At 32.7% G+C, this 19,724-nt stretch overlaps 2 protein-coding genes across 2 annotated transcripts; one reads left to right on the top strand and one right to left on the bottom strand.

Moving 5' to 3' along the window:
- Positions 1–4,515: 4,515 nt before the first annotated feature.
- On the bottom strand, positions 4,516–5,129 carry LOC129805383 (ubiquitin-like protein 5). The gene is made up of 3 exons (XM_055853264.1): positions 4,901–5,129; positions 4,696–4,834; positions 4,516–4,621 (listed from the first exon to the last, which is right to left on the bottom strand). Exons 1-3 carry the CDS (start codon positions 4,937–4,939, stop codon positions 4,578–4,580), a joined length of 222 nt encoding a protein of 73 aa, XP_055709239.1. The 5' UTR covers positions 4,940–5,129; the 3' UTR covers positions 4,516–4,577.
- On the top strand, positions 5,118–19,629 carry LOC129805381 (surfeit locus protein 4 homolog). Its single transcript, XM_055853263.1, has 4 exons — positions 5,118–5,554; positions 5,861–6,124; positions 15,237–15,647; positions 19,318–19,629. The coding sequence occupies exons 1-4, from the start codon at positions 5,504–5,506 to the stop codon at positions 19,402–19,404; spliced, it is 813 nt and encodes a 270-aa protein (XP_055709238.1). The 5' UTR covers positions 5,118–5,503; the 3' UTR covers positions 19,405–19,629.
- The last annotated feature ends 95 nt before the right edge of the window (positions 19,630–19,724 follow it).

Below are 19,724 nucleotides of genomic sequence, written 5' to 3'. Positions count from 1 at the left end.
CTATCAGAGATACCTAGAATGCGGTTATCGACTTTCTGAGTCGAAACCCTGGGTCTACCAGTAGCGTTTTTCAGATGTACTCGTGCCTCATAACTATAATATTTGACCATTTTATGTATAACTTTTCATGAATTTCCATAAAATTTGGCAATTAAGCGACGCCGATTCCTTCCAACAGTATCTCTGGACAATATCCCACCTTTCAACTTTTTGTAATTTGCCATTATAACCTAAATTATGAATTATCAAAAAACTGATTATTTCTTGTTATTTATCATCACTCTTACACCCATATATTTAACATTGACAGCCTTAAAAATGTACAAATCCACCATTTGCCTATCAAATGACATAAGCTCAAAATGTAACCGGTTTACATAAAGTTGGTTGCACGTTTTCACCATTTTGAATTAATTTTTTTTAATGAGGCAACAAACTTTTGATTTTTCAAAAATGACCAACTTTTGGAAAACAATTATTTTTGATATGAAATAAAATTAATTATTTTTTTTGAAAATTATAAATAATATCTACGGATTACAAGGAACTCATCTGCAAAAAGAAAAATTTGGAAAAGTATTTTTTTCTATCATTTTTTTCACTTGATTTCTCAAACATCCATTAGGCAACAAACTATTGACACTCACTGTAGATACTAAAATTTTAGGTTTCAGATTTCCTCATTATTTCAGAAGAATTAGATAAAAAAAAAGAAAAAGTAAGAGTGGGGTTTGTACTTCTTCATGTTCTTCTACTATTTGCTCTTCTTAAACAATAAGAAAATCTCAAAATTCTAATTTATATTATGTCCAAAATTATATCCTTATATCCTACAGTTACTCTTATGTCTACAAATTTATTAAAACTTCAGAATGAGAGTTTTCACGTTTAAGACATAGTCATACAAAATTTCTAAACAAGATCATAAATTTCAAGAAAAAGATCTTAAAATGTATCACATAGCCATTGTTAAATAAATTAATCATGTATTAAAAATTTTGTATCACAATATTAGCCTTTAAATTTTATTTTATACTAAAATATTTTTTTCAATTTATCGGATCTGAATCTTTTTGTGTTGTTAAAACATAGTTTAATTATTTTAATTTAATTTTTTTTAATGAAAATTCAGTGATAAACTAAATCGTTTTGTGGTAAGTGCTTGGGTAAGTGTCATTCTCTTATTGCAAATTATGTTTATAGGTTCACGAGGTCTCTGATTACCCAAGATTTTGAGGATTTGTGAGGCGATTATCAATATTAGCGTAAAATAATCATAATGCTAAAATTTAAAAATTTCTTCATAAAATTTTTAAAGTACACTGAGAGAAATCCGAAAAAGTTAAAATAACATTCCGGAAATGTTTAATTTACTCTGCAGTATTGATCCAAAACCAGTGTAAATATTACCCTTTTTATGTGTATTGGGGGTTAAAGTTACCCTTTTTCATGTTAATTTTACCCTTGAAAAGGTGTAAAATTAACATTAAAAAATGTTAATATATTTTTACACCTAAAAAGTGAGAGTTATGAGTAAAAAATGTTAATCGCACCCTCTTTTTTTCTCGGTGTAGAGAAAAGGCTTTAGGCTTCGCACACACTCTCTTATACTATTTTTTTTTTAAATAGATCTGACTTTTTCCAGAAAATGCGTGACCTGCATAACCCCTTAAGCCACACATCTCCTGAAAAACTTAGCTCGGGTCAGATTAATTAAAGAAATATAGGAAAAACGGACAGATAAACTTAGATCAGTTGTAGGTGAGATTTTTAACGTGAGCAAACTCAGATTGCATGCAAATTCGATTTGGAACTAAAGGTAAGAGATACAGTAGAGTCTCGCTATAGGCCATCGCTCTATAGTCCACAATTTATCGACCGTTGATTTCAAAACACTGATTTTATGTTAGGTTATGTTTTTTGTACGCAACAAGCATAATTATTTTAATATTTTTGGCAAACTTTATTAAGTAGTTGTGATAATTGTGATCCATAATGAAGAGAGCAAGGACAAGTACCACAATCGCGCAAAGAAAGTGGAAGCCGTCGAGCAATTTCAATACAAAAAGTCGTTGATAATTTTGGAAAATGACATGGACTATAGTGCGACCCAAGTGTCAAATCTGAAACCAAATATGGACTATAACGAGACTCTACTGTATACAGCAATTTGGAATCACATTTCTGAAAAATTGCAAATTTTTTATTTAAAATTAAAATAGGGTAAATGTCCTAATTCAAAACCATTTCCAGACGGTTTAACTTTGACAAAAGATTCAAACATTAAGTTCATATTTTTTTCTGAAGAGAATTACATATATTTGCTCCTTGACTCTTCTAGAATGTTACTGTTTAGTGAAAATTCTTTAGATATAATTTGAAAACTTCTTAAATACAAGAAAAATACGAGAGTGTAAAATGCTTCTATTGGAAACAAATTAATTCAAATGGAGACAAGGGAAAGTTTCTAATTGGAGACAAACAGTGTAAGTGAAACCACGACGAAAGGCTTCCAAAACCTTGTTGAGTTGCTCTTAAGCGCAGGATTTGTTCTTATTCCTGGTCTTTTCTCCTTTCCCATCTAAAACAATATGAAAATCTCTCCAAAAAATCATATTTCCGGGGTTTCCTATTGAAGCATTTGCAGACACTTCAGAAAAACCCTTTTTGTTCACAAAATAGGTAATTATTTCATTTGGAAACTTCACGTACAGTTAACAATAAAGATTAACACTTAATTTAACTGAAATTATCCAGAAATATAACATAAATGTTAAACAAAACGAATAAACAACAGTCACCTCATTGTGTTTTTCATTGGAAAACATGGTCGATCGATGAAAAATTCGATGGTGAAAAGGTACACTTTTAATTTTTCTGGGAAATAAACAAATTAAAATTTGTGAATATAAATGAATTTTCGCTTTATTTGGGGCAAAATTAACTAAATAATGAAACTGTGGTATAGAAAATATATAAATATAGTAATTTAGTACTGTATTTATCATGAAAACAGTGACGTTTCCATTTGGAGTAGCGAAAAATTTCCATTTGGAGCAGGTTTTGAATTAGCTTAATTTACCCTATTCAAGCTCTACATTTCCCCTCTTACCATACGTCTGCCGCCGTCTTAGCGTTGTTGACCAGCCTCCGAAGCCAAACGGCAGAAATGCTTCTTCATTGGCTGTGTAATCTTTGAAAAAAATTACTTTTACAAAGTTGACATGTGAAGTTTAATGTGAAAATTGTTCAATTCCTTATAGTTAAGTCATTTTCACAAGAAAATCCTTTTAATAATTTAGTTGAATACAGTTATTTGGGTTAATTGTGAATAATTGTCGATAGTACAACAAAAACATTGGGATGAAATTTTCAGCTGGAAGACTCATATTCTTTTGAGCTGTCCCAAAATTCAGGATAGATTTGAGAGAGACCCTTTTGTACAACACTATTTTGGTTGATAAGGAATGCAAAAGTATATATTACAAGAAGGGACACGACCTGCTAATAAGGATAAAATAGAGAAGAAAATATTTGTCGCATTTCAGAAATTTTTTGCAATCGCAGCGCCTCCAGACGTTTGTAAAGCGAGTTATTTGTGTCTCTATCTCTCTCTCACAGTTGAATTGCGCGCGATTTAAGAACTTTCCATTTGAAGTGATATTTGCATTTAATTTCTTTATATTTCTGCAATATTCAAGTAAAAGGATGTGTAGTGAACAGCTATTCGTCTTCCGACAAAGATATCAAGAAGACAATTTCTTTCTATATGAGTTTTATTTCTGTTATGTCTTTTTGGCGCAAAAATATTTATCATAGCACAGTGAATGAGCGGGATTAGTGTTACCAGTATGGCTATTTGTAATTTCCATTAAAATTATCGACACAAAATTTCCGATATTACACGACTTTTAACGAGCACGGGTTTCTAATTAGAAATCAATTTCAATCGATACTAAACCAATGCACTCAATAACATTACCACACGGTAGAATTGTAATACGGGCTTCAGACATGAGACTTATGGCCTTGATAGACCTGAAGATTAGCCAAGAGACGGCTTAGTATAATTATATTAGAAATAATGGTTTAACCATATTTCCATCATTTTCCACTAAGTCGTCTATCGGCTTAAGTCGTAAGTGTGTCTAGGACATTAGCCGCATTAGCTATATGAGCTATATGATTTAACTGCTTTAATTTTTAAACAATCAAATTTTTTTGGAAAAAAATAACTTAAGATAGGATTATTAAGGACAAATGACCTATTAAATTCCGAAAAAGCAATAAAATTGGTTGCTATTTAGGATTTTGAGACCTTCAGAAATTGGACTGATTGGACTAAATCTCTAGTCTGAATACCGCATAAAACAATTCCAAATGTACCGTATTTATTGACTTCGAAGATTCTGCGAAGCTAAGACCCTTTCCCACTGTTCTTTTTTTTCTATAAATTACCTGTGTTTGGTCATCCTTTAATCTTAACCCTGATCCAGCAAATTCCATTAAAAAATATTTTCGAGGTTTAAATCCCAAATTTTTATTCCAAAATTACACAGCTTTATTTTTATGATTATTTATTGATAGTACAATTCTAGGTTCATACCGTCATGAATTTCATCTGCAAGAGAAAGAAATGAAAATCCATTAAAAATTAATAAAGGCAAATCCTTCCGGAAAATAAGAAAAACTCACAGTCAATTAGTCTTATGTGATCCTTGAATATTGTATACCACTTCTTGAGGACAATTTTATCGTATTTTGTTCCAGTCTGGGCAGCAATCAGCTTTTTCAAATCTCCAATAGTATCATCCGGATTACATTTCACCCTCACCTGTGGAAAATGAATGGGAAATGTAAAAATTACGAGAAAAGAAAATCTTTCTAAACGTTTGTTTACCTTTTTGCCTAATCTGTCATTGCAAGTGATTTCAATCATTTTCCTCCACTTTTACACTGATAGTCGTTGAGAAAAAACTTTAGGACGATGAGTTAATGCTTTAGTAATAAAAATATAAATGTTTTTCCTGATTTTTTGGGGATTTGAAGAGAAAAATTGGCAAAAACTTGCCTTGTTTATGTTTCCCGTGTATTTGCCTGCAAGTAAGACTAGCACTAACATGCAAGTGAAAAGACTCACGTAGTTGTTGTCAAAATGCGTGGCGCAATTTTTAAAGTGTAATTTTTAAAGTCGAAATTCTCTGATTTTTGAATTTTTCTAGTGCATTTTAGTTAACTACAGGGTTAGGGAGAATTAAAATTATTTATTAAATAGAAAAAAGTGTGAAAATTTCATCATATAGCGATAAACTTTCTCCGTCCCGGAAGTCACATTTGAGGTTATGTTTGTAATTCCACATCACTTTCTGGAGAAATTTTTGGTGAATGATCCGTGATCGGCGTTCAATAGCGCACAGCCGTGTACCAGCTTAGAATTCTGTGTTTACCCGCGTGATTGTCTAACAAATAGTAGTGTAATTAGTTCGAGGAGAGAGGAAAAAACATGAATATTCCAAATGAGTACATCTCAAAGACGGAAGATTTTGCGGATCAGGTAAAAATAACCGTTCTAAGTCTTGGCCAAGTTGTTTCTGCGATAACAGCCAAATCAATCGAAAGGGCATTTTTACGTTGATTTGGCACACGAAGCAACGTGTCAACGTCATCTGTTGAAATGACTCTTGAGAACCAATGTCCCTGGGCATTGAACAGCATCCTGCCCAGAGGTTCTCAGTGAAAGTTGGCACAGATACTGTCCAGCGTCCCATTTTTTCTGGGTCGTTAAAATGCACTGGAAACTCCAGTGCACTTAGATGTAACGGGATTATGTGACACATTTTGTTCTCCTTGACTCTTTCAGGTGATCCGCAAGGGGAAACACATTCTGCCACCAGTAGCTCGGCTGTGCCTCATTGCAACATTCCTGGAAGATGGGATTCGCATGTGGGTGCAGTGGTCAGAGCAACGAGAGTATATGAATATGAGTTGGGGCTGTGGCTACTTCCTGGCCACGCTTTTCGTACTGGTTAATTTGGTAGGACAAATTGGAGGATGTGTCATGGTCCTGGCTCGATTCCGTGTCACAATTGCCTGTGGAATCCTCTTCTTCATCGTCGTCCTTCAGGTAAAGTCATTTTTCACTTGTCCTAAACGGCCTACTAATCACTCCCAAATGCAAATAAGAAAGGATATCCTAAAAAGGGGTTTCTCAATTTAAAATTAAATGACTAAAAGGATTAAAAAAAATCCTTGCAAAAATTATTTAAGTGATGAATAGCATAATTTAATGATTGCTTAAACGCATGCTGATATGTCGAAATTTCAAGGGCAAGTAATGATGAACAACAGATTAATTAAATATGAGAAGCAGAAGATTAAACAAACTGAATTCACGAAGAAATTATTGTATCAGAATAACTTGGGCCTGAGAGAATGATACAGCAATGTGGATTTATAAAGCAGTTATCAGTATCTTGAATAGATATTTAACAGCATTTTATTGTGAAATGAAGGAATACAGTTAAATTTCTTTTGTACATTAACCGACAAAAGACACGCAATATTTTATTATTCACTTTCACTCTACAAATATTGAGGAACGTCCACTGATTTTTGATCTTTTGAAATTCGTATTTCGTTTAATTTTTTTGAAACATTGCAAAAGAGAAAATTTGACCTTTGAGGACTGAATTTGAATAAATTAAGAAATGACCCCATGCATTTTTCCTCACTGATCATAATATTTTTTTAAAGTCATAACGAAAACCTCTGGAATAAGGATAGAATAAGCCTAGATAAGCTTATGGTAGCTGAGATTCTTTACAGGGAATTTTTGATTATTTGCAACCCTTGCAACACGGAATGTGTGCTAAATCGATTTTGATTTGAATTTTGGAGGTAATGGCTCCGGCACACCTTTTAGATCAGGAAAATTTCATTAAATCGAGATTTGAATCCCTTTCTTTCTCACATGCTTTGAATATGTCTATCTCATTCTTTCGCACTCTTCTTCTTCTTTTAAACATCACCCCAAATTCAATTTAGCTCAATCGAATTTGGAGTGCGAAAGAATGAGACAGACATATGCAAAGTTCATGGGAAAGAAAAGGATGTGAATTTTGATTTCATGAAATTTTCTTGATCTAAGAGGTGTGCCGGAGCCATAAGAATTGCATCGAGCAAAGTGTTCTCGACAGCACAAGTGGATAAAATTTGCCTCAATGCGATTTTTTATGACTCCGGCACATCTTTTAGGTCGGGAAAATTTCATGAAATCAAAATTCACATCCCTTTCTTTCCCATGAACTTTGCATATGTCTGTCTCATTCTTTCGCACTCCAAATTCGATTGAGCTAAATTGAATTTGGGGTGATGTTTAAAAGAAGAAGAAGAGTGGGAAAGAATGAGATAGACATATTCAAAGCATGTGAGAAAGAAAGGGATTCAAATCTCGATTTAATGAAATTTTCCTGATCTAAAAGGTGTGCCGGAGCCATTACCTCCAAAATTCAAATCAAAATCGATTTAGCACACATTCCGTGTTGCAATGGTTGCAAATAATCAAAAATTCCCTGTAAAGAATCTCCATATGTCCATCCTACTCTTTTTGCACTGTTCTTCTTCTTCTTCTCTTGAACATCACACAAATAACAGAAAATCAATTTTAGGTCCGAAAGAGTATTAAAGATAGACTTAGGGTAGGGTAAATGTCCTAATTCAAAACCATTTCCAGACGCTTTAACTTTGACAGAAGATTCAACACATTAAGTTCAAATTTTTTCTGAAGAGAATTGCATAAATTTTCTCCTTGACTCTTCTAGAATGTTACTATTTAGTGAAAATTCTTTTAATATAATTTCAAAACTTTTTAAATACAAGAAAAATACACGAGTGTAAAAAGCTTCTATTAGAAACATATTAATCCAAATGGAGACAAGGGAAATTTTCTAATTGGAGACAAACAGTGTGTAAGTGAAACCGCAACAAAAGGCTTCCAAAACCCTGTTGAGTTGCTCTTGATTGCAGAATTTGTACTTATTCTCGGTATTTTCTCTTTCCCATCTAAAACAATAAGAAAATCTCTCCAAAACAATCATATTTCAGGGGTTTCCTATTGAAACATTTGCAGACATTTCAGAAAAACCCTTTATATTCACGAAATAGGTTATTATTTCATTTGAAAATTTCACGTACCGTTAACAATATAGATTAACCCTCTAACGGGTAAGACCGCCTCCAGGCGGTCTTCACAAAAATCACATTTACAGCGACAATAAAGGTTTTATTTATTTAAAAGTGCTATAGTGTCCTCGGTAATAGTCTTATAAACATCTCTTGAAAGTTTGAACTCATTTTGACTCTTCATTTTGTTGCTATTCCCAGTTTTGTGTGACAGGTCAAAGAAAAAGCAACAAAAAATATTTGTGCAAAAAAACTCATTTCCAATTTCCATAAAAATACCGATTTAAAGTTACCTGACTAAAATAAATTTATTTTTTACTGAAAGATATGTCATTCTACTTTGTATATTTTATTTAAAAAATTTGAAAAAACTAAAAATGTGAATTTTAGAAGCAAAAAGAGTTTCAAAAAAAAATTATATTTTCTCACCTAGCGCCTAAACTAAAAGAGATAATGAAGAATGGATGGTTTTTTCGACTTTATTGGATCATAATTATCCTAGACAACAATGTTTTAGAACTTTTTTTTCGCATATTAAAGAAAACACTGTTAGAGGGTTAACACTTAATTTCACACAATTCTGGCAAAAATATTACAAAAATGTAGGAAAAAACGAATAAAGAACAATCAGCCTAATTGTGTTTTTCATTAGAATACATGGTTGATAGATGAAAAATTCGATGGTGAAAAGGTACACTTTTATTTTTTCTGAGAAATTTATAAATTAAAATTTGTGAATATGAATTGATTTTCGCTTTATTTGGAGCAAAATTACCTAAATAATGAAACTGAAGTTATAGAAAATATATAAATAAAAATTTTATACTGCATTTATGCATGGGAATAAATTATGTTTCTATTTGGAATAGCGAAAAATTTCCATTTGGAACAGGTTTTGAATTGGCTTAATTTACCGTAAGTGTGCCAAATTTCGGCATAGTTGCATGCAAGCGCCAAAGTCTTAAGTTTGAAATGTAATATTTTAATTACAAATTGAATCTTTGTGTTAATTTTTTTTATAAGAAGTGTTGCTTGGAACCTTCTAGATAGTTTATCTTTTTTATTTTCTCTAAAATCATTCTTAATACATTTTAAAATCAATAAAAATATAGACATAGCATTGGTGGCCTATTCCGGCCACCTTCATTCTCATAGTTCCTTGCCCTTCCGGAATTCTTCCAATGCCCTTTACTCGTCGAAGCGAAATTTTTTGTTATTTTTTTGTAGTGTATAATTAAAGTATGCAAAAACTAAAAATTCATGAAACTTTGAGGAACAAAATATGTGGCCGGAATTGCAAGCTGGCCGGAATTGGTACACTTACCTTATACAAATCTGTTGAGAAAGCAGGAAACGCGAATTTTGTTTTCATGAAATTTTGTCGATCTAAAAAATGTGCAGAAGAGCCACAAAATTCAACACACATTCGAAATTGCACGCATTCTGAGTTGCAAGCACCATAAAAACAACAAAAGATTAGTTTTTAAAGAATCTCATCAGCTTATCTGAGTTTATCACTACTGTCTATTATTTGAATACAGAAGGCCAATAAAAAAAGAAAAAGTTCAGAAAACTCTGTTTATGAAGACTACAGAAAGAAGATCAGTATTTGGGTAAAAAACGGTCAGTAAAAAGTGAAATTTGGTCATTGGATTGAACTAAATTAAATTTGTTGTGATGTTTAAAATAAGAAGAAGAGTAAGAAAGAATATAAGATAGACCAGATGCAATAGGTTTTTGAGATAGAAAGGGATACATATATTTCAACTTCATGAAGTTTGGGTCTGAATCTGAAAGTAACCCGGGAAATTTGCGCCAACAATATTTTGCATTACATAAATTATGTGCGTTTCTTCAACTTTATTCGAAAGAAATCTCCTGCAGGTGTGAAAGTTTTCTGTATACATAAAGACATTTCGCGCAGTTTTCTTCGTTCCCGAAAATATCCATAGTCCCAGAGCCCCTTGTATACTAATCTATTTGAATTTTTCTGACCAATCTGCGAATTTACTGATAAAAATATTTTTACCTTCAATAAAGAGTGGATTATGAAAGAATCACACTTAACATTAGAATTTCAATCGAGGTACAGTGAGATGGATTACGGGCCTTTCGTCGTTGGAGAGGTTTCGATCTTAACTACAAAATACTACAAAATTTTATCAAAATTGAAAATTTGTATTTTTGATATTCGACATCGAATTTTCGAAAATCGAGTTTTGATTATATAGTGTTCTTGTGGTAGGCGTACCAAGTTTTGATGATTTAAATTAAATAGTTGTAGCCATTCTAGCGATTGTAGCATTTCACGAGATCCTTCTGGATTACTCAAGATCTTCAATTTCTGACAATTAGGACAGGAATTACGTTTTTGGCTCCTTGTAGCTCGGTATTACTTCCCTTAGAGTCGTATGTGGTCGGAGGAGCTCAATTTTATTTATCAAAAACTCTACGATTGGAAGCAAAAACGGTCTATCGTATATACATTTCCTTATTAAAATAACATCTAAAATATGTAAATGTTTTCGATCTGAGTGTGTCAATCCTGCCATATAATTAAATTTGAGACCAATAGAGGCCATAGGGGGGCTGAGTTATAAAAAAAAGATAAAATTTAGAAATGTTGCAAAATGGCGGAAGGACGGTGGGGTCGCCCGTCGATGTTCTAAACGTCGTCAATGGCTCTAGTCGCCCGTCGATGTGTTTTTAACGGGTCCCAGTCCAAATCCCGAAAGCCAAAATCTGGAATGGGCCAAAATCCCGAAAGCTAAAATCCCGAAAGCCAAAATCCCCTTCAAAATGTCATAGCTACTAGCTATACTTTTCTATGAAATTTCTGGGAAATTTTCTGTGTCTAGGGAAATTATTTTACACATTATCCTCCATATAATTTCATCCCATTAAGGATTTTGAACATTCCGGATTTAGGCTTTCGGGATTTTAGCTGCCTCCGGCTTTTAACCTTTACCGAAAACCATTTACCGTTTCATCTATTTTTAATCTCTCTCCAGCACCATTTTTATTCCGGAGAAACGACCGAACGGATGGTAAATAAATGTCAATTTACACCGCCACATTGGATTGAGATTAAATCGTCCCAAAATCAGATTTTGGGACAATTCAATCTCAATCTTCAGTGTAAATGGCCTAAAATTGAGGCCATTTACATCGAATTCGGACAATTAAAACCGAATTTGACCAATTGCAACCGTTTTTGGAATAATTCACTCTGAATTGTCAATCCAATACGACGCCGACGTTTTTGACATCCATGAGTGTCAAAACGTCTACATGCAAAGTTTAGACCCGATCTGACGAGATTGGATTTCATCTCGGATTGCTAAAGCTGTGATCGTAAAGCATACATTGTCATGTCTTATGCAAGATATTTTTGTCAATTTATTTATTTATTTTTTTATTTGTTGGCTTAAAATTATTTATTTTAAACAATGCACATTGGTCAAAATAGGTCTTGAGGCCTAATTTTCTTGGTATGAGGGAAAGAACAGAGAAGGTTTCAAAAAATAAAATAAACAGGTGACTCACAAGAACTAGAGGAAAAATGCACTTTTAAGCACGCACTTTAAACAGATTACAACAAAAATTCGTTACCTGTTGAAATTAAAAAGATTGAAGTTGCAAAAATTTTATGAACCTTTTAAAACGATCAATTTTTTAAAGGATCAGAGACAGGAAAACAGAAGAAACAATAAAAAAATGGAATATTAATTCCTTCTTAAAATACTTTTATTACAGAAGATATCAAGTTTAACTAATTTATTTTTTTGCAATATTTAATTCATTATTAATTTCCAGTTTAATTTGGGTCCCGCAAGTCACGAATCCTTGTCCGTTTTAGGATTTTCTGAAGTTTTCCTTGAGTTGAAAGATAATGTGTGTCAATATATGCCCAGCAATATTTGTTCAGTGAATATTTATTTAGCTCACATTTGTGCAGAAAATCATATATAATACAATAATCTTGAAAAGCACGTTTTACTACGAGATAGGGGAAAATTATTGTCCTAGGCAAAGTTGTAGAACGGCAAATTTCCTATAGAATAGACATCTCTCAGGTCTAACTCGTGAAAATGTGAAAATAATCTTGTTGCCGTATTTTGTTCCAATTAACATTTTTTAGTGTTCCTTTTTTTATATTTTCATTTTTAATAGGTACATGAAATAAAGTAGCAAAAATACTGGTGACATATTTATATTAATTTTAAAGTTTGAGCCCAGTCAAAGAATATGACATTTTGTGAAAATTTTATGTAAGAAAAAGTACCCCGGAAAAGAAACAGAAAAAATTCCGCATCCACTCATACGATCGAACTGAGAACCTCTCGTTGTACAGACTACAGACAAGTTCTTTTTATTTTGCAATTTTAGTGAAACAGGTGAAACAGAATAGAGCATAATTTATTGCTATAGCATTTAAATAGGATCGAATATTCAGCAGTTTCCCTGATTTGTTTTTCTTCTTTATTTTACCGTTTCCATAATAATACATTCAATATAAAATCAAAAACAAAACCATATTTCGTATACTGAATGACAATATCAAATACGGATTACCAAGTGTAAAGACCAGCACACAATAACTTTTGTTTGTAAACATATTTTCGGAGCTTCCTGTAAGTGAGAGCAAGATCTAGATCTAGTCATCTCACTCACTTTCATAGGCAGTTTCGAAAACATTTTATAAAACAAAATTTATAGTGCTTTGCGCATAATGCCCAACGCACAATAACTTTTGTTTTGTAAACATGTTTTTGACATTTCAATAAGAGTAAATGAAACCGAGATCTAGTCATCTCGCTCTCTCTCATATGTAATTTTGAAAACATGCTTGCAAACAAAATTTATGTGCGTTGGGCATAATATCAAACGCACAGTAACTTTTGTTTTGTAAACATGTTTTCTAAACTGTGCCTATGAGAGGAAGCGAGATAACTAGATGTAGATTTTATTCACTCTCAATGACTGTAAAAACAATGTTTTCAAAACAAACGTCGTTGTGCATTGAGCATAAGAAGACAAATTCAAATTTAATTAAATTTTTATTGCACGAACTCAAAAAAAGAGCAGTTATATAATCGTCTTTTTTCAATTTCAACTTATCACCGTCCTGGAGCTTAAACGGTTAAACATATAAATTTGTGGTCTTCGATGACCCCTAATAAAAAACAATATCTCCAGATGTTTGTTTTTCATTCCCCTCACTCCCCCTCAATTCCCTAAAAAGCATGTTTTTTTTTGTGGTATCCCTCAAAATTGACCCAAGCTATTTCAATGATTTTCGGATATGTCTTAGACTTTTAGAGGTAGTTCAGACGAAAATTTCGTCTAAACATACCTATGACCGGTAAATTTGCCATTTTGAATTGTTGAAGGTCAAAAGTCAACCACTTTGGAGGGTCAATTTTTCAACCGATTTGGTTAAATTTGGAGTTTTTGAAAAGGTATTGAAATTCTGAACCCGGCTGCATCGGTCTTCATCGGTAATATACCAATTAAATCCTGATTTTTGAATAATTTATTAGGATTTTTTTGTTACTTGACCTTAAGTTTTTTCCCGAGGTAGAGGCCACACGGTAAGAGATATCGACATCCGGTCTTTGATAAGTGGACATTCTTTCGGACAGTCTTTTGTTCCTTTCTCCCTTCCCCTCCACCTTCCAACCCCTAAAAATCATGTTTTTTCGGTTTTTCTCAGAATTGGCCCAAGCTTGTTCAATGATTTGCGGATATGTTATAGCGGTAGTCCAGGGGAATATCTCGTCCAAACATACCTATGACCGGAAAATTCGCCACTTTGAATTATTGAAGGTCAAAATCAGCCACTTTCGAGGGCCCATTTTTTGAACCGATTTGGTTAAATTTGGATTTTTTAGAAAGATCTTGAAATTTCCAACCCACTTGCATCGGTCGCAATCGGTAAACAATCATTTAAGAATCCGTAAATAACCAAGATCTATGATTCAGGGTTTCTGCCGTTTACCTGATGAGATCGGTCGTGGTAAGTCGGCGTCAGACGCAACCAAGCATTAATTGAGGAGAAATATATAAATTGATTGATTGAATTGATTGATTTTTTAATTATGCTTTTTTTGTCCGTAAACTTGCTACCCATCTAGAGGTGAAACGGGTGAAACTGTAAGAGATACGAATTTCCGAACTTCGAAATCCCCCCCCATAAGTCAATCCAAGGAACATTATTATGATTTTTATTTCCCCCCCCACCTCCTTCCATCCCCTCCAAAACCATGTTTTTGTGTTTCTTTTTTCGAAAACGGCTCCTACGATTTCTTTTATTTGTGGACATGTTTTGGAGGTGGTCCAGGCGAATATTTCGTCCAAACAGACATGGCCTAAAAAAGTCGCCATCTTGAATTTTCGAAAGTCAAAGTTGGTCTTGAAATCAGTAATCAATCGACTAAAATATCCGAGAATGACTTATCCTTCTCGTGTTTACATTTTTTGTCAGAAACATTCTAAATGATTATTTCTTTACTAATTTTTGATTTTGAAATGCTTTTATAATTTATGAAGCAATTTGATCTCTCGTCGATCAGTAGGCACCAAAAGATCATGCGGAAAATAATTCACGGAGAGCTCTATCTCGTGAGATCGAGTATTCCTCAAAGCTGGGACGCTTTGCCATCTCTCGTATATTATATTAAAAAATACATTTTATTTTCTTCTTAAACTCTAATCCTAATGTAAGTATTATAACTTTCCATTTATTTATTTTATTTTAGAACTACAATAAAAGCATAATATTACCTCAGAAAATGATAAAGAAGAAATGAGAAAAATCACTAGATTAAAATTAAAATCATACAAAAATAACTGACGTGGTGTTATTTCGAGTTTGTGTGTAATTTATTTAAATATTCACATTAACCCCATTTAATTGAAAAAAAAAGTTGATTTTTTGCCAGAATTTCTGCGATAACCGATATTTCTTACATAATTGGCACACAATATAAAAATGCCTCCAAATTTGATCTATTGATCGTTTTACCTCTATCTTCATTTTATTTATTCAACAGACAATAGCTTACTCAATACTGTGGGACCTCCAGTTCTTGCTGCGGAATTTAGCTCTCATCGGTGCCCTTTTGCTCGTGGTGGCAGAATCTCGAGTTGAGGGACGCAGCCTATTTGCCGGAGTTCCATCTCTTGGTGAAAATAAACCCAAGAACTGGATGCAGCTCGCTGGACGAGTTTTGCTGGCTTTCATGTTTCTCACCCTGATTCGTTTTGAAATAAGTTTCCTGCAGATCCTTCAGGACATTGTGGGATCCATTCTGATGGTTTTGGTCACCATTGGCTACAAGACAAAACTTTCTGCGCTGATACTCGTGGCTCTGCTGACGTTCCTTAATCTCTATCACAATGCCTGGTGGTCAGTACCGTCCTACAAACCACTCAGGGACTTCCTCAAATATGACTTTTTCCAGGTGAGTAAAATTTTTATATAAATGCCCTAAACCGCATAAACCGATAAAAATGCTTTAGGCCTATGAAAGTTGCAAGAAATTTTGGAAACTTTTCTGAAATGTATTTAAAAAAAATTCTGAATAAGTCGTGATGCTCTCTCCATGTTAGGTCTTGAAATTAGAAATTTTCTTGAAAAGAATACTTTGACAAAAGACTAGGAAATAATTTTATTTATTAGATACCTGGACAAAACAGAAAAATAATCAATTAATTAACGAAACACATTACTGGAGAAATAACTAATATGGTAAAATTGTATCCCGGTCAAAATCGTAATATCCCGAGAGGAACAAAATCCTGAAAGCCAAAATCCCATAAAATATAGATATTCGAAAACACTTCTATATTTTCATTTTTTTTCTAATTTTCACTTAAGATTTGGAAAATGTTTCAGGCAAAGGGAAAATTCCCATTCGGGATTTTGTCTTTTCATGATTTTGTCTGCTACAGTGTCCGAAATTATCCCGTTCTACCATATTCTATGTTTATCTGGTACAAGGATTCTAAAGAATACAACATATAAAATTGTTAAATTGTTTAATTTTAGATATTAACAGATAAAATATTGGAATGGTTTATAATATAAAGTGTCCGCCCTTAAACTTCTTTTCGAAATAATACAAGACCTGAGAAAAAGGACAAAAAACGTCAAAGACCGTAAGAACATTCAATACCTTCTCATAAAACCTTGATGCCTTCATAAAGCTAGATCTTATGTAGGGCTCTCCCTTCGAACGTTCATACCTTCGAATAATGTGAATTAGGGTGGAGTAAGTACGTTTGGCCACTTTAAGGTTTCATGATAATTCATCCAAGAGAATTCCCATTTTTTTTTTTTTTTTTTGGATATTTTAGTGAAAAATGCATTTTATGCAATTATGCATGTTTCAGTACTTTTGGCCACTTTGTAAGCACTTTTAGCCATTGTGTGTAAGCACTTTTGGCCACTTGTTTCCAATAGAATTTTAATAAAATAACAGAAGAAATAGCTCTCGAAAACTTTCACAAATACACAGCACAAGTCCTATTCTTATTTAACACCAATTTTTTGTGATTATTAGAGTATTTTAAACGACTTTTTGCACATTTTCTATTTGATGTAAAAATCAGTCAAAAGTCACGATTGGTTTTACTGAAATCCGCGAGGTGCACCACGTGTAAAATGTATGGGAAAATGAATGGCCAAAAGTACTTACACAGTCGAAAAAAGTAAGCCAAAATGTGGCCAAAATCCGATTTTCATTTAATTTGTTAGAATATCTTTTTAAGGATGATATCACAATAAAATTTAGTTAATTAAGAAATGGACTTTCATTGAATAACATCAAATATTTTCATCAAAAATATGAAATAATGCAAAAAAAAATTCTCCTAAAATTAACAAGTTTCTTAAGAATCCCATGTTTTTTTGTGATTGTTTACCTTGTCGAGAATTTCTTTCAATAATTTAGAATTAATCAAGTCGATACAAAATCAAATATGGTTTTCTGATTCGTTAAATTATAGGTCACGAAACAAGACCCATTTTCTTGTTCTAAATGAACTCATAATTGCCTTACAATGAGATTTTACTTTAGGTGGCCAAAAGTGCTTACATGGCCAAAAGGGCTGACTCTACCCTAATTAGAGAATTCTATGCTATTCCACTATGCAACACGATTTTTGGCACACGGATCTCACATGGTACGTTTGGTAGAGTCGAGTCCCCTGATCAAGAATCTGTTCTTGATTTTTCTCCTATAGGGGGAAGTGGGGCACCTTTGAAAGTGGGGTACCTTTGAAATTGGGAATTTTCTCCTATGATTAAGTGGAACTGAGCCATATCATAATGTAATTTAGCTTCTCAATCTGTTTATGCAGCTAAATTATATTACATTAAGGCTCAATTTTATTTAAAAATAGGTGAAAAATCCCAATTTCAAAGGTGCCCCACTTTCTCCTACGTCACAATTTTCTTTAATTAATTTTTTTTTGTTTTTGCTGTTTTGTCTCATATTATCAATTATTACTCCGGTTCTAGTGTACAGAACTTAATAAATGGTCATCCGTTGGAAATGTAATGTAGTTGTGCTTCAACTTGAAAATTATGTGATATTTTTTCAAAAAATCCTTTGAGGGCGGAAAAACAAAATCAAAATAAAATGTCTCAAAAAATGACCTAAGAAAGCAACTTTTGAAAAATCATATAAACTATAAACTAAACTAAATATTAATGTACTCTCTTCAGCATATAATAGATTTCACTTAGGACTTAAGTATACTTACCTTTCCAACGGATGCCCATTTATTAAGTTCTGTACACTAGAACCGGAGGAATAATTGATAATTTGAGACAAAACAGTAAAAACAAAAAAAAAATTAAAGAAAATTGTGACGTATAGGGGAAAAATCAAGAACAGATTCTTGATCAGGGAACTCGACTCTACCAAACGTAGCATGTGAGATCCATGTGCCAAAAAAAAGTTGTCAATTTGTTGCATAGTGTTATACTTCATTTATTAAACAAAAACATCACAGGATAATTCATTTTCATTCCTGAACATATATCGATCACTCAGAATAAGAAACGAACAACTCGCAGTAGGCCAATTTTACAGAAGAGCGATTTGAAACTGAGATTTTATATGCAGAGTATAGGATTTATGGGATTTAAAATCTTAATAACTTTGAAAATAATTATCTTTCAAATATAATATTCACAGGGAAGGTAGATGGTATAAAGAACTATCCAAAAAGCGAATAAAACGACTTTTGTAAAAAATCGAGTTGTTCGACTTATATTCTGAGTCGTCGATATATGCATACATGACCTCAAAATGATTTTAAATGTAACCGTTGACAACTCGTCCGGATACGGCGATCCGGATTAGAGAGCGGGCACTGTACCTTTAAAATTCAACTCAAAATCGAATTAGGTACACGCATTCCGAATTGCAACTACTCCGAGGTTGCCTGTGAAGAATCTCAGCTACCATAAGCTTATCTGGGCTTATCACTGGTTTTTCCCCTCCGTTAACCCTTTAACGACGAGACAGTTTTTGCTGATCGAAAATTAGCAATAAAAACGAATCTGATAAACAAAACTTGTGAAATGTCTTACATCTAACTTTCGAAAAATCAACAGAGTCTGATTTGGTGTATTTTTTGTCTCTATGAACGATAGGGACAAAAATAGCCCAAAAATTTAAGTAATTTTTCTGACGATACTAATGAGTGATAATTTTCACTCTTATGAAAAATATTATGTTTGATTATTGTAGTTTCTTTTACCAAAAAGGTTTTGCTCAAGAAAAATTGTAAGTATAAAAAATAAATAAAGTCACTTTTCATAATGAGAATTAAAAATTTGCCATTTTTGGGCTTTAATATTTACTACATAGCAAAAAGCTAGAGACTTGCAAAAAATATCCTAGATTCCTTCAATCTTCTATTTTGCAATTACGTACAAACATAAGAAAATAATAACTTTAGGTAGTCAGGAAAAATTATTTTCTTTATGGGACACCGGTGTTCCAATCGTCCTTAAAGGGTTAATCCTTAAATTAGATTTTGCAATTTTGGAAGTTTTCATGGAAATTTAGTGAAATTTTACATTTCATCTAACAAGATTTTATTTGACTTTAATTTCAGACCCTCTCTGTTATTGGAGGCCTGCTCATGATTGTATCTTTAGGACCTGGAGGTGTTTCAATGGACGAGCACAAAAAGAAATGGTAAAATTCCTCAGGCAGCATGATTTTAGTATCCAGGAAAGGAGATTTTTTTTTAATTCATAGACGATGCCACAGTTACTTTCCCGCCCTCAAGAAAAAAAAAATAATAATTCTAGAGAAAATTTTCATAAAACAAAAAAAGACCACATTCTCTTCGTGATTGCAACAGGAGTTGTGTTCAATGTTGTGTAAATATTTTTTTCCTCGTCCCCCCAAAAAAAAAAAGAAACAAAGTTTATTTCCTGTGTAATTTGCAAAAGGATTCCGGAGGTGATTTTTTATTTAGAAAGAAAAATGTAAAGGGGTAAATGGTGATGACGGAAC

This window comes from Phlebotomus papatasi, chromosome 3, assembly GCF_024763615.1.
Source record: "Phlebotomus papatasi isolate M1 chromosome 3, Ppap_2.1, whole genome shotgun sequence".
Classification (NCBI taxonomy): Eukaryota; Metazoa; Arthropoda; class Insecta; order Diptera; family Psychodidae; genus Phlebotomus; species Phlebotomus papatasi.
Note: the sequence above shows the minus strand (reverse complement) of the source record. Positions and strands in the feature narration are given on the sequence as shown.